We start from the raw sequence: 16,769 nt of genomic DNA on the forward strand, positions 1-16,769 counted from the left end.
TAAAAGTGCCAGTGTTTTAAATATTACGTCCCTCTATTTGTAACTGAACAATTAACATATGCTCATTATTTCTGTAAAAAGACTTTCTGAAATAAAATTGGGTATTTGCAGATAGGCAAGGCTAGGTATCTGTCGTAGATACCTAATCTTTGTATTTCCTGACCTTGTAAGTATTACATTAYTAAGTTACAAACAATCTATTCTCACATTTGCAGATGTGCACAACTTAGATGCAAATTTGAAAAAAAAAAGTGTTGTCCTTTTCAAACTGTGACATTTGAAAAAATGAAAAATAGCTTTTCATGATCAAAAAAGCTGGAGAGTTCATGTTACTGTGCAGACACTTGGGAAGTTCCTGAAAAGGCTGGAGACCTCATACAACTGTATAGGCTTAGGAAATTTCTGATTGGGCACTTAAAAATGAGAATAATTTCAGTGCCTGTAAATTAATGTAACACAATACAACACATAAGCACAGAGTAACTTCCCCTGACAACACAGAGATCTTCAGAGAGAATTCCTGTAGAAACTAACAGGAAAGAGGTATCTCCATATTGATCTTAGCACAGTCTTCCTCTGAAGAATCTGAWTCTTAAATGTATATATTTCACAGTCCTTCATTTTCCTCATAAATAAAGTGATATATCTGCCACTAAACACAGAAAATGCTGAAGAGACATTCACTAAAGGTCAGAAAAGAGCTACAGATGAACCTTGTCAGTTTTGACCCTTGTGTYGCAGTGCATCATGAAGAGCCTGGGAAACAACAGTCTTTGAAAAGCAGTAGTATCTGTAAAAGGAAATCCTAATTTCCACAATTAGGAATTTCTCTTTTTACAAGACACAAAGCAGATACCACTATAAAATTCAATGTTAATATGTTTCCCCTCCAAGAATTAGTGAAGAATGTCTCTTGATGTGCTGTCATTCTTCTCTTGTCCCTTTGCTTTTTTTTTTTTTTTTTTTGGAACCTAAGGCAAACTGGTCATCTCAGTGTCACAACAGGGCAAACAACACTCCAAAGTCTTGTTCAAAATACTTTCAACACTACTGAGTGCCCCAGAATAACCACCAGAAAGATGCCTACATTTTCCCATCTGCTTTACTTGTTTTAGCTGGCAGTGAGACCAATTAAAAAAAGAGATTTATGTTACATTTATTTCTCCAGTGCCTTTACATTCATGCATCTTGACAGGGCACAGGCCTGTGGAATGCAGCAGAACAAATCTACTTTCCAGCAGATTTCTTTTTTTTTTTTTTTTTTTAGCAGATTTCTTTTTTTTTTTTTCTTTTTACATTTCTAAGGTCACTCCACTTTATCTTAGAACAAAAATCTTGCATTTTGTTACTATCCCTATTTAATTTATTATAGTTTAATGTAATATTTCAAGTATCCACAGCAAAAAAAAAGGCTGAATACTGAGAGCACTTAGGCACATAATATTCAAGGATCTTTTGATAACAATTACTGCCTGTAATTACTTGGGTAGTTTGATTTGCATCATGTTTATTGGTGATCAATCCCATCACCAATTTGAAGTTTCTTAAAGAAAGCATGAGTTGTTATATTTGTTTAATGTAAACTAATGTAGATTATAGCATAACTTTAGAGAATGAGGTACATTTGATGTTGTATAGTTGCAGTTTTTAATATTTGAAACTGACAACTATCAAAACAATGAATATTTTAAAAGTTTTTTTTTATCGTGACTTGATTCTGATACAGCATGTAACAAATAGCCTGTAAAAATTCAAATTCATTAAGAAATGGCTTTTTTTTCCATGTGAAGATTCAATAAAATACACACCAAAAAAAAAAAAATTAGTGGAAATCTTTCCCTTACATGTGCATTTTGAAAATAATAATATGGAATTCTTACATAGATTTTCAGGAATCCTAAAATAATTATGGAAAAATATGCTAAAAATTACTAAATGAAATATTTTTGGGAAACAATGTATAAGAKAATTTCAATATTAAATATAATAATCAGAAATTGGTCTTTATATACTGACAAGCTGTAAATTTCATTACAAAATGTAGCAAGTAGCAAAAGCTTTTCCTTTTATATCTGCAGCTTGAGATGACCTTCAGCAGTTGTTGTATCTGTTTGTTATGTTGACTGCACACTGATTTGCAACTGATTTCTAAGTATTGATCTTCTCAAAATACAAAAACGTTTAAATAAATCATTCTTTGCTAAGGTATAAGAACAAGCCAGTCAGAAAATTGTGCTATTAAATTCAACTATTTAGTCCAATATTGTCCTTCGTAGGAAAATACTCTTTCATTATCTGAAGAATAAAATTTTACTAATCTTCATATTGCTTCTGTCAAAGCACATTTACCAGTAGTCGAATGTCAAGACGATGAAACTGTCAGTTTATTTAAAATGCAAGAAACATATTGGTAAGCAACAAATTCTCATCCTAAAATTTTTAACTTTACATTGCAATGCCCTATGCCATTTTTGTCAGTTACCCAAAACAAAAATAACTAATGACTKCTGTCATTCTTTCTTTCTTACACAGAATTAGCAATGTAATCCTGTTTTGGTATTAATCACTACAGTTTCAACAGCATGTGCCATTAATTCAACTTAATGGGCTGCAACCAATCAATACTTAGTCTGTAAACTCATTTGTTCTTTGGCTCTACATCACAAAAATAATTGTTGTGAAGTAGGTCTTTTTATCAYCTTCAGGGTGAAGAACTGTTTGGGTAAACTTTGTAACTCAAGTTTCAGAGGATGCATTTATCTTACACTAAAATCATGATCTTCAAAGTATTTAATGTGTTTTTTTAGTATTCTAAAATAAATTTTCAAATACTACTACAGAAGCTTGAAATTGCTTTCATAAAGTATAAGAGGTTTTTACTTAGTGAGTACTTCRTATAACACAGTAGTTCATATACATCATTTTCCAAAGTGAGGTTAGATCACTTAGTATTCAGTAATTACTATGACATGTAAACATGGTTCAAGATGAATCTCGTATTTTTAAAAGAATCAGTCTGACTTTGTCTGTTAATCTTTGTTGCTGTTTCAGACTGTGGACATTCCCTGCAGTTTGCYGTGGAGAGCCACTCTCCACCACCACATTTTGACAAGAGCAGATTCAGGAAATCAGCTCTCCCAGGCACTTGACTCTCACTGCTGCCTGCCCCTTCAAGCATTACTGCACTGGCTGATTTGCCCACACCACATAAACTGCATAATCATTACCATTTTTCACCTGATATGATGTTTCATCTCACTGAGCTTTTACTGTGAGTTTGATGCACTCCTGTGCTTGGTCCTCCTGCTGGTGAGGAGGTGTGGAATGTGAAGCTGCCCTGTGACTGCAGCACGAGGGTGATGGCATTAGGGGCTTCTGGGGAAGTCTGCTCCCCTGMCCCTCCTCTTCCCCTGGGCTGCAGGGGGCTCAATGATTCAGAGCTGCTGAGCAGCAGGTCTGCAGTTCCCTATATCTGTCTCCAGTGTCCTGGAGATCTGTATTCACTTGTTATCCTTTGCATGTAACATGCCTAGGAATAACTGCCTGGTATGTCCACTTGAGGAGATAAACTGCAAGAATCATCTGTTTGACTAGAAAACAAGCCCTTTACAAGGACTATGGCTGSTAAATTATGTTCTTGCAGCTCACTTTATCAGGGCTCTCCTCTTGGATGTACAGGATTCTCCTGCACAATCTCTCTGCTGTAGASGCACTGCTCAAGATGTTTAGACATGATAATCACTCCCCGACATTTGCTGGACAGAAATATTGCCATGAAAACACTCATACAAGAGCCAGCAATCAAAACTATATTTTTATTTAATCAGTCACGATGCAAATTATAGTGATAGCCATTTTAGAAAAGGCCGGAGCTATTAGAACGCAGTGTGCAGGCTTGCTTTCACATTAGAATGAGAGTGAGTGATGATAGCAGGATGGATCAAGTAACTTCCTTTGGGAATACAGCATATRTATCAGAATGATAGCCAAGGTGGGAAGGCTAAAAGTGCAACTAATCAGGACAACAACAGATGTAATTGGATTTGCCTTCCCTAAGCAGTTCCATAAAATATAACTCTGTCCCTGCTCCTCTGAGGTCAGCTTCAGATGACCAAGGGGAAATATCCTGACTGGATTTGGTCAGTGTTTGTGGCAGTTCAAGCATTATGAGAACTGCCTGTCCCCCAGCTTTGCACCTTTGCACCTTTGGCAAGCGCAAGGTATGGATGAACCAAGACCATATTTCACTTCAATTATCACTTAATCACACTTCAGTGGCATCTGGCTCASTGCTAAAGAGTATTGTCTAGCAGAAGTATCTGACAAAAAAACTACCTTGACATGTTTCCTTCAGGTGTAGCAAAGAAGAAAAAAAAAAAAAACAAAAACAAAAACAAACAAAAAAATAAACAATAAACCAAAAACAAACACCAAAAAACCCAACACAAAAAAAACAAAACAAAACAAAACAAAAACAAAAACAAAACAAAACAAAAAGCAAGCAAACAAAAAAAAACAACAAAAAAAAACCCCACCAAAAAACAATAGCAAGGCCCTCTTGTTACCCTGGGGAGTAATACAATATAGAATGATTTTTTTTTTCCAGCAGTAAATCTACCAAGGCAGGTTATCTACTATAACCTAAAGCCATACTTTGCTAAATAACTCTTTATAAAGATCAGAAAGGAAGCATCCAGGCATCCAGGCAGGTCCAKGAGGAAGCGAGCTAGGTACAACTGCACATGACTGAAAGACTGAAATACTGTTCTGCATTCCACAAGGAATTATCAGTGACGTTATTATCATTGTTAACACTGGTAACATGTTCTACCTAAATCCTAACAGATTGTGCCACTGTGAAATGTTTGCTGCAGCTGCTTGCAGGTTCTGCTTGGGAGGAAGAGCTGTGGGAAAGCTGCAGGTCCTGGGATGCACTGGCTATGTTCTCACAGCATTTGCCTTGCTGATACTTGCATTCCATCTACTGTCYTTAAGCCAAAAAGCCAAAACTAAGCTTTCTGCTTAATAGAGGGAATATTAAAAAAATCTGGCATACACAATGTTAGCATTTAATGTATGATTTTTTTAGAAATTTACTAATTGGTATCAAATGATAATATCCACTTTTATCAYTTCTCTGAAGCCAAATGCCCAATTACCTTTTCTGTTTATATAAGTATGGGCAAGAAAAATAGTTAAATACTTAAGGCTTATGTCAGAAAGAGCATCAAAATCCATTTGAATTCAACTTTTTGTATTTCAACCTTATCATTTTTAAAAGCTTTATATATGTGAAAGTAATGGTAATACCAATAAAGCACTTCCTATATTTACAATAGAAAGTCAGACATGACATAAAGTTTTAGAAGTGAAAACAAAAAGAAAAAAAAAAAAGAAAAAATATGATTTTCATTTGAGGTAAACAGCAGACTGCCTTCTAATACTTTCTTCCATAGCCTGTCTTACTTCCACTTTCTGTAATTATATGTGTTGTTTGACAGCATGTGCTCTGAGAGCGTAAGCAGAGATCACACAGCTCCCAGAAGTAACTTATAAATAATGTAATGATCACCCATTCAGATACAAACACCAAAGAGATGGATCAACTTTTTCTGCTACACCTTGCACAAAAARTTCCTTTTCAGTGACACACCGTCAACATGCAATATTTAAGCCGAAAATTGTCATGCCTCTTTTGTTCCAGTGAGCAAACCAAAAACTCACTTTGCATTAAACAATGCACAAAAGAAACACAGAGACAAAATCATATCCCCTAGACATCAGCTTTCAAGACACTCATTGTCTCTGTACTTGCAGAGTAGCACACAAGGCAAACACAGCATAGGTTTCACTTCATTAAGTTCAGTGTTATTACATGAAGAATTAATTTATCTGAGTACACCTTAGTCATTACATTAACACTTTTAATGAGTTCTGTGTGAACACTGGCCTACCCTCTGGCTTTTTTTTTTTTTTTTTGCTTTTTTTTTTTTTTTTTTTTTTGGGAGGGGAGATGCTAAGGGACTCTTAGCTTTCAAAACTCAAAAATATCCTCTTTTTCTTGATTCAAGACTGGCCTAATTAATGGAGAAAGTGTTCTCAGGCTATTACTCCTATTACCAGCTCAGAGAAAGTGATACTCAAAAAACTAACAACTTTATAGTCCCTTAGATAGTATTTCGTTTTTAGTTTTACACTTTACATGGGGATAAAGGTGTAAAGGGACCAAACAGATATCATTCCAGAGTGCACTATGCATGCAATGAAGGGAAGGTGATGYGATCTCCATCTTCTTGAGAAGCTGGGAATTACAGCAGTACTTAACCCCCRCTGTGTGAGACTGGAAAGAGGCAGTCATCAGGACATCATGTGGCAAGGTGAGGGAAGAATTTAACTGCCACATTGAGGGAGGGAAGAAAAAAGATCACAAAGTATAAATTTAGAAAATTCTCAGATACCTTCACTGTCCCCAGTACTGAWTTGATGGCACAGTTCTGCATGGAACCTTTCTGCCTGGATTTTCTAATCTGCCACGCACAACTGAATTCTAAATAATCCAATATATGAAAATATAGCAATATATAAAATGGAGGGKTTTTTTCCACATACTGTATTTTACACCACCATATTCTCCTTTCTACACTCAATAAAGTATTATCAGTAGAGTTCTAATTCACTGACAATTGAAAGCATAATAACCATTATATGACCATAGCTTTCCTCATGTCTCTCTTTGATTTGTATATTTACTGAGACTCCAGAAGATATATGCAGTCACTAAAAATAAGGGTATAAACAACTTACAGACTGAATTTTTGTGGTTGCTGTCTTTGCTGGGCAACATCTTGACTCCTCTTGATTTCAGTTCAATTGCTTTTTTCACTGAGAAGACAAGCAAACAAAGAAAAGGTAATTAATTATAAACCTCATTAAAAGAACATAGAGCAGCTAAATCATGAATTACAATAATACAAAGCTAGGTAGGAAATCTACAGCAGATTGCAATAACTGCAGCTTCTGTGATAATCCAAATAAAATTTTGGTTTTGTTTATTTTTTCAAAAGCACAACCATTTATCATGTATTTCAGAACATGTCCTTTTTGAACAGGTATTATCAGGATTAGCAATATTTTGGATTCAAGTTTCTTTACGTGTAAAGAAAAGAAGAGCCTGTCCTAATTACAGGTACAGATTTCCTGTGTTTGCCATTCCATATAACAAAATCTTAAACATTTWAAGAAATTATTTTTTTTTCATAAATTGTACAGAACATTATCTACATACGTTGAAGGACTACAAGCTTTAAATRTGATATTCACATCTGCTTTTATTTAATTCACTCTTCATCAGTAGACATGGTTTTAGTTCAGTTTCCCAAGGAGATTTACACAGTGTGTTACATTATTTGGCTCACCTAAATCCTTTTGAATCTATAGAGCAATTTCATCTGAATTAGAAAGAATAAAGAGAGTAAGAGCTCTCAAAGGGGCAAAGTTTTGTGAGAAAGAACAGATGCATCAGAGGTTTAATATCTTTTTTCTCTCTTTAGTCAGCTGAATGGCTGATAAACTCCCAGCCTATCCCTACTAAATAGTCAGAGCACTGTAGGTGGGATCAGGAGCCAAGGAGGAAGACACATGAGAAGACAGTAGTGCAGCTATACAATAAGGAATACAGGGTAGAATTATAATTGTAATGGTAAGAGAAAAGGGTAGAAATATAGGATATCTTCACAGGATATGAATTAGTTATGTGGGAACAAATTGAGCAATGGAAAATAAAATCAGATGTAGAAAATAATTGTGGAAYGAGACTGGACAATTCAAAAACTACTGTGCCAAAAAACAATAGCAATTGCAAAATAGCTGATGACTGACTGCATCAGAATGCTWATGACATCATGATGCAGGTCAGTTACCAAAAATTACAAAAAACARTTATCATTCCCTGATTCATATTAAATGCTTTTGCAGGGATTGATAATCTCAAAATGCACTTATTTATCCAAGGTACAAACAGAAACAAGAATTCAATTCAAGCATTTCTTGTATGACARTAATTAGTACCTCACAATATATAAATTCATACTACAGAATGTCAGTTATATGTTCTGTCACTACATGCCATAGATTATATAATTACTGCACTATATAGTGAACCATATGCAGATTTCTAAGAAGTGAAGTGGTAGTAAGAGCAAGTTGTCTTTAAATATTGCATTAAGAATCATGATTCCATTGAATTAATTTCTACACTGTATTTGTAATGCTTTTCTGGCTTCAGAGAAAAGGTGGCCTACTGAAATTGAGCAAGTGCTGCAGAAAGTACTTTTTGTGCTATGWGCAAGTGCAGTCATTCACACCTAAACCTGGAAAACAGGTGTTCAGRTGATGAAAGATGGTTGAAACACAATTGTAGCTGAACAGTATGAAATGGTTATGATAGCAGTGTGGMGTTTTCTTCTGAGACAGAAACTGTACATTATATAGAGACATCAATGCAGACAATAAGACTAATATCCCCAAGGCCTTTTGGAAGGGCAAACTTCATGGATACAGTTTTCTTAGGATCAGTTTCTAGACTCAGGTACAAAAATCTCCATGAAGTGCCACCTTGTGTTCTGTTTTTCAGGCTGCATAACAAGCCTGTTAAAATTATTCCATATTTAATGGAAAACAAACAACACAATTCTTGCAGTGAAAATCCAAGATATTGTCTGGAGTGGTGGTCCCTCCACCAGTATGAATTTCTCTGTTTGTTAATATCTGTGCCATGCAAAACGTGAGCAGTTCTTTGAGGATTCAAAACCCATATTGCTTACATGGATGAGTAACAAAACCAYAGAGTTATTAAGGACTGAACAGAGAAAAGAACTATATTCTCCTTCTTCTCCTTGTCCTGTGACCCTATTTGAGAGTAAAAAATGACAATCATCACTTAAATTCCTTGTGACATGTCACTCTTTAAGTTGTTTGTTATACATTTGAAGCACGCTTCTTGTGGATGAGGTAAAATTATACTCAACAGCTTTATTTGAAACACAGAGAGCATAAATCAGAACGAGAGGTTCTTTTGACTGTCATGCTTTGAAACAGGTCCTGCAGTCTCTATATTTGGATTTTTTTCATAGGTCAAGAAAAAGGCATTCTGTAACACACTGAAAGGACATTCAGTAAGGTATTCACAACACTTAAGATCAGTCATCTAAGTGCATGTTCCATGAAGAAAAATAGCTAACTCAAGGGGGTGATTCATCCCCTTCTAACATAGATATCATGAATCATCCTCTGGAGATGCCTTTTGCTCTCCATAAAAAAATAACAGAAACATATAACACTTGCTAAAGCTAGACCCCTACATTTTAGACAGTTAAAATTAGGGGAAATGAGTGTTTATGCCTTGAGAACCTTAACAGCCAAATGTAGGTATCTGTGAGACATATGGAACCATGAGGTTAAATAGGATAGTCTGATATCTAAAAAGCAAACYTTTTTCTTTTATACTTGAGTGTGTAAGTTTTCGCATGTGTCCTGTATAGTGTTTTCAAGTAGTTTTAAAAGTTATTAAGCAAACATAGTCTTCAAAATAAAAGCTGTTCAACATCTGAAAAAGAAACAGAGATCACTGCACATTTGTTCAGGTGAACCAGTTCAACCCTTCCTGTAAATAAAAGAAATTACACATTTTATAACRATTTAAATCCCACTTGAGTACCCTGTCTGAGACTTGTCTTTCACTTCCTCATTGCTTCTTCTGAAAAAGGTTTCCCTGATTTCAAAGATGATTTGCCATTAAACAGCACAAAAAGAGGAATGGGCTTACATTAATAATGTTAGAAGTGATCATCACTTTCCACCTTTTAAGTGATTACTTTTTAAAATTTGCACAGCTTTCTGCTGTCTTCACTTAAACATTCAGTTAAGCTTACTGAATTAACTCACCTCATCTTTTCTGKTAAACATAACTTCAAGAGTCTTTTGGAGATGAGTTACCTATTCAGGGAGGAGGGGAGAGAGCTGAGTGCTCGAAGTCCAAGAAAATATTATCAGCATACTGGAAAGTACCAGTGGGTATTCCTTAAACTTTTKCTACAGCTGAAATAAACTCAGCCATGAAAATAATATATGTTTGGTTTTATTTGAATGGATCATGAAAATAAACCTTTCAAGTTGTTAAGCTTCATTCAAATCTACTCTGATTTCCATGCAGCTCTTAGTTTTTAACATATTTGAACATGTATGAAGAAAATGCATTTTAACCCAAATTTAGGTGACATAATATGTTTTTTCCCCAATTACCCAAATACATGAGTGTCTTAACAGTTTTTCTTCCTGCGTGAAATAACCTCCAAGACCTCAAATACTGGCTACTACTCAAAGCTAAAATATTCTGACATCATCTGCTGGTACTTCCTCAAGCTGCTCCGCTGCTGCTCTGCTGAGTTCAGCTCTTGGCTGCCTTTCACTGCAGATTTTTACTAAGTACAAATATTTGAAGGTGAAGAGGAACAGCATATTGCCCAGTATCTGCTGATCACAAGAAGAACCTTTCCTGTCMAGCCTGAACCTCTGTGTCACTACAAAAAATATATATGTATGAACAGTGTGCTGGTTTAATTCAGAATATTGAGGAGTAACCCGAATATTTTCAGTATTTTTTATATATGGTAAATATATATTACAAAGACTAACAAATATTTTGCAGATTTCAGTAAAAAAACAGTGATGTGTTTGCAAGAACATGCAGAAGATTATTCTTGAAGGAAATTAACAAATCTTGGTACAGTGCAGAATTCATCGATTTCCTTTTCCTTTAGTTCCACTGCTCTGATTTTCTTCAGTTTGAGTAATCCTATTGTGAAACAAATTATTTTCTTAATTCAGATTGAAGGATCCACTCCAGTGCTCTGTTTGCTTGCCCTAATGACTAATCTTTTCATGTTCTCCTCCAAAAACACAACTATGAGAGTAATACCTTTTTTTGGCCCTCTAATAAATAATCAACAGTTTCACATCTGGCAGCATCAATGTCCTCTCCAAATTATATTTACAGATCAAACATTTCTTTCTTATTAGTCAAAGTCATGTGGGACCAGYAAATAGATTTCCTGTTTCTAGGTTTTCTTCTGCTTCACTATGGCCTGTTGCACCATGAATTCTTTCTAGAAATTTAGTATTTATGAGAATAAGAAAAAAAGCAATGTTTCTCAATCTTACTATTCACTTCAGTTTACGAAGGGAAATCTATAAAAAATTTGTTGCTAAAACAAGATACCACACTCAAAAACCTGGAAGGATCCTTACAAGCTTTTCTTCTCAGCTGCCCACAGAAGCATCACAGTCTTCCACAGGATCTCTAGTTTAAACCAACTCACTGGAATAGCCCATCCCTTTTCTGTTCCTGTATTCCCTGCCTGAAGAGTATTCCAATAYACTCTCCCAGTGTATCTTTCACTAACAGCTTTCAAAATCTCCCCTACTAATCGGTATTACAACTCCAGAGAGCTTCACAGCAGGCATAAATGTTTCAACTATACGGCTACCAGTAAAAGCTGTAGGTTCATGATCAGTGGGCTTCCTTGTTCCATCAATTCAGCAAAGTACTGCCTGTCACTATCAGACCTTCCACCTGCTCCTTGTGCTGGAAATCTCTGCATGCAGTACTAGTGAATAAATGGCRTCAAGATAAATTGGTGTCACAATAGATTTTTACACAAATCTTTCTCATTCTATGTGTATAAGCTGACACAGGTTCTGCAAGTTTAAAAAGGAGCACAGTCATTTGTTTTCCATTAACCTTCTCTATGTCTCCTAACTGGCCCCTTGCCCYGATGGATTGCCTTAGCTACTTTGTGCTTTCAATGTATATCATAATAAAACTAGTCCAGCAGGCATCAAGTCTTCAATGACTGCAGATATCCTCCACAGYTCTGGAAAACAGTATCAACATAATTTGCTCTATGAATGTTCAGCATTGCAGAACACATGGGTAGTACTTTGTAGGATCTGTCTCTAAAAAATAAATTATAAAACAAGATCCACTCAGTTCCTTGTTTGAGTGCCACTTCAGATGTAGTCTTTTGAATAGTTCTGGGGAAGATAACACCATGAGAAATAATGGCTGAAGCCTCAAATACTGTTACTACATTGACATCTTCTTTGTGCTGATAGCATGGAGAAGCTATGTCGGAGCCTWTAAGCAATATTTTACTAGACACTTAAGAAAGAAATATTACTTGTAGCAGTACTAGATTACATGTTTAACAGTAATTGCGTTAAGCACAGAAAAGAATGGTGAAGAAAGATGTTGGATTATCTTCTTGTGGATGTTTTCATATCAAGACTGGTTTACTCTCTTGATAATATAATKTAACAAAATATAAATTATTGTGTCATTTAAAGGAAAAATTACATTCAGCATCATTTAAAGACTAGAAAATAACATGTTCTTCTGCCTTTCTGATTTTATCAAATGCTTTTRCTACTTTTCTTTTTGAAATTTTCTCTAAGTCATACTTATATATGAAACCCCTGACTAAAAGTACCACACATACCGCAAATTCTTTTCACTTATTTAAAATATCATTTCAAAGGTTTTAAAGAATATGTAGAAAGAACAGACAAGCATTTATAGGCAGACTGAGTGAATTATGAAAATTTAGAGAAAGAACTCGCAATTGCAAGTTGATTTACATTATTTCACTCATGGTTTTCCATTAGTATACATTTATTTAATCAGCCTCTATTATATTTTTTGTTTGACTTCAKGATTATCTGTTTCTTAAATCCTGACTGTAGTCAAACACAACAGATAGATAACTTCTGGTACATAATTATAAAAATACCTAATACCTTCTTGAACCTCTCTGAAAATCTGATAAAAATAGAATACTTTATCTGACACACWCTGCAACAGAGAACCGAGTTACTCTGAAAGTAAACACACCCATTAACCATATTTTGCTTTGGAAACTTTCTTTTCTTGTAATTATGAAATAAATATTTAACTTAAGCAGATTAGTTTTAGCTGTATAGTAAAAGCTATTGTGGGGCTCTTTCCTCTTAAAAAGAAAACCAAAGATATAAAAACAACCTTCTATCATTCCRGAAATAAGCAAAAGCTAAACAAGTATACTCTATAAGCTAAAAATATGCAAAAAAAAGGAGGGGATTCCTTATCATAACTTTTAAGTCATTGCCTTGGTTTGAAAGACAGGTGCCTGTCAAGAAGGCAGGAAGCTCCCTTGGAATGGAGAATATGACCCCCCGCCCCTTCCCTCCAAATTATTATAACTTTGAAATTAAGGGGGCTTTCAAACAAGGATATGGGAGAAGAAAACAACCGCCCCTCGCTGCTCCCACCCCCAACAATCACAGGAAATCTCGGGCTGGCWGTCAACTAYCACAATACTCCCAGAGCTGCAGGGGTGTGGGGCGGGGGCAGTGACCACCCCGGACATAAAACAAAAAAAATGTTGTGGGATACAAAACGTCCCCAAGACCATCATTATGTGTACATTGATAAGCTTTGTTTCTCAGAAGCGCTAGGTTTTCATCTCCTACTAAGCCCATTAAGATACTTCACCTCCGGGGAATGTATTCATTTTGAAGCACGGGCATAAGAGAAATCATATACTCTGCAACTCCCACTGAACATGCAAAAGGTCTTCGTGTATCAGCATAGGTGAGGGTAGAGGAATTAAAAAGAAATAAAAGTTCATGACTAAATAACTGTAACATCTTTCCCCCTTGTTCCCCACCAAGGAACAAGGCAGAACAAGAACTGTATCCAATTATATCTACTGTGACTGTCCATATCCATGAGATCAATGCTGCTGGTATGGCAGACATGAAGACAAGGCAGAGCATGTCACTGCAATGTAATTTGTTCCAGTGATTTTCAGGGCTGTTTAAAACCGTATCTCCTTTTGACTAGAAACTCTGAAACTATGAAAAAGAATTTCACACGTAAACACAGAGAAGTTGGGATACAAATATTTTTATTGATGAAATCAACATAAAAATACAAAAAATGAAAAGAAACATACAAGGGATGTGTGGAGAAAAAATAACAACAAAGACCAAAACAAACACTTCACTCTACGTAATAAAATTTTTAAATTTTAAAATTTTCTTTAAACTTCTACATTAATCTGATGGAAGATGGGACAATTAATATGGTTCAAGGGGAAATCCAAACACCAATGATTCGGATACCCCTTTGACACTACATTTTTAAATTTATACATTCAGCTTGTCAAACATTTAAAAACTATGCTTACTTAATGCATTAAGATGTGCAATTGCAGTCCTGGTTTGTTTTGGTTTTTTAGATGCTAGTGAGCTGTTTTTCTTGACCATGTTAAAAATGGGGCACTAAATATTACTAAAAATGCAAGCTAGAAAGAGATGAAAAATTTGCTGAACAAAAAAATTAATTATGCATAACTTTAAATCCAATTGGTAGTTCCAATATTTTAATGAAATAAATTATAATAATTCTGTTTGCCTGTTCAAAGAGCAAACAAAGAAAAGAAAATTAAATTGACTGCTTGTTAGTATTAGTTTTGGCTGACTGGAAAAGGCCAAGTTACAGCAATAATACAGCTATGATAACRTGATAATAAACGTGATGTTAATTTGATATGAGCTGAAAGGAGTAATTAAAGTATCTGTATGCTAACCACATAAAAAGTCTGATTATCTGAATTCTTACTAGGAAAAGAAAAATATATCTTTATAYCATTGTTGCTCAAAGAGGTATGTTATGCTGCCTCCCATATTAACTTGCTTTTGAAAAGCCAGTGATRCTGCTGAATGTGTTAGGTTAGTGTGGTGATTTACCACCAGATGGAAATTAAACTCCAGATAAGCCACTCCCCTTCCCCTCACCCCTTCCACTAAGAGAGGGACAGAGACTATGGATTGAGATACTAAAAGGCAAAAAAAGAAGCAATGGAATAAGAAACACAGTAACAGCAACAATATCAATAACAAAAGTATACAAAAAGAGAAGGTGCTTTACATACTACAGGTGTTCACCACCTCAGCTGAATTCTGTGTGGCTGCCATGACAAAGACAGGATGGTGGACGCTCCCTGTAAGTCAATTCCACATGGCCTCTGGGACAAAGACAAAATGGTGGCACTTCCTTTGGTTGGTTCTCCATGTCCCTGAGCCCAAGACAGTGGAAAACCATGGTGGACAAACCCCTGAAAGGCAGACTGTGTCATGCTACACTGCCAGCTCAGAAGCTGGACTGGATTCTGCACCGCTGCTTCTGGCACTGGCACTGCGCTGCGCTGGCTCCCCTGGGGTTTTGACTCCATGACACAGCCGTCCCACTTTGTCAACACCATGTCTTGGAGGCACGGATTTCCCCAAGCCACATCCCAGAGGAATAGGAACAGGATGAGCAGCAGCAGCAGCAGCAGAGGACGATCCAGACAGAGCTGATCTCCCAATAGAGAGAGTGAGGCAAAATGAKCTGCTTCTGGGTGTGTGCTCACTTTTTCTGGCCCCCAAAACCATCCCCCCAGCAACGATGTGGCTGCTGTAGAACAGCAACCTGSCCCCTCTGCAGCCAGGACAGTGAGGCAATAAAAAGCTCATCTGTGCACACTCAGAGGACCACAGGGACATGCCAGTGGACGGGTGAGGCAAATGCCACCTCACCCTGGCTCCCCTGGGACCATCCCAGGCCCATCGCCACAAGTGCAGAAGAAATGCAGAGGGTCCCGGGCAAGTGGGAGAACCCCAATACCAGCACAGAGATCCAACCTCTACCCTGGCCTCTCTAGGACTGTCCCTGGTGAGACTCAGCCCCAGGGTTTGGGGCACAGCTCAGTCTAAGAGCTCTCCAGTCACCTCAGAGACCATGGAGGGACCCTGCTCAGGGATACAGAGATCATTGTGACATAAAGAGCATTTTGGGATTGCTCAAGGCTAATTATGGAGTATTTAGGAAAAGAATCAATATCAGGGAAAGGGATGGATTAAAGTGGGTTGGGAAGGAACAAATATGCAAAAATACAGGAAAAAARTAATGGTAGGGGATGGCTACATGTAACATGGGGCTGGTGTGACCATGRCCTGCTTAATGGCTCTACCTGTAGTGACCAATTTCTCTATTTCTCCAAAACAATGAAGMCTATTATTGTTGTGCAGCACAATTACACACCTTCACCACACATGCACGTGAATGAACCAAGCWAGGAGTCACAAAGAGACAACACAGACTGGCTTAAAAGGACTGTTCTTTCTAGCAAGCACCAAAAGGCAAAAGAAGTAACATTAGAAAGTAGAGTTCTGGCTGCCCTGAGGATAGTTGCCCAAGATTTAGAATTCTTGGGAAATTAGAACAATCAAAAAGATTCCTTTAGTCTGGTCTGGTAATGGGGACTCATCYATTAGTAAAGTTAAATGGTTACTTTTAAAAGTCTATACATTTACTTTAATTGTCTCAAAGACAAGATAGCTTAATATATCAACCTATCAACCCCAAACTGCATGTGTGTATTCTGAAACAGTCTGTTTAAACGATTGGAAATAGTTGCCTATAAGGAAAAAGTTTTTTGGAGGTCTCAGAGTCATRCAGCCTACAATGCTACAATGGGATTTGCCCAGAGGACAAGTGTAAGGATTGTGTCTGGAGACAATCAGACATTGGAGGCATTCTTTCACTGCTAGGTTTTGTGCCTGAAAACAAAATATTATTACTTTTGCTTAGTTTTCAAATACATATAATTACTAATGCTATGTAATAAAAA

At 36.3% G+C, this 16,769-nt stretch overlaps 1 protein-coding gene across 1 annotated transcript in view; it reads right to left on the reverse strand.

Moving 5' to 3' along the window:
* Positions 1–16,769, reverse strand: part of CSMD1 (CUB and Sushi multiple domains 1) — a gene marked incomplete at its 5' end in the record, with an annotated part of 494,218 nt that overhangs the window by 341,303 nt on the left and 136,146 nt on the right. The window contains one exon of the mRNA XM_057371364.1: positions 6,805–6,882. Coding sequence (XP_057227347.1) covers positions 6,805–6,882 — 78 coding nt within the window. The remainder of the gene's footprint in view (positions 1–6,804; positions 6,883–16,769) is intronic.

This window comes from Malurus melanocephalus, unplaced genomic scaffold, assembly GCF_030028575.1.
Source record: "Malurus melanocephalus ecotype Western Australia unplaced genomic scaffold, MMel_1.1 scaffold_6, whole genome shotgun sequence".
NCBI lineage: Eukaryota > Metazoa > Chordata > Aves > Passeriformes > Maluridae > Malurus > Malurus melanocephalus.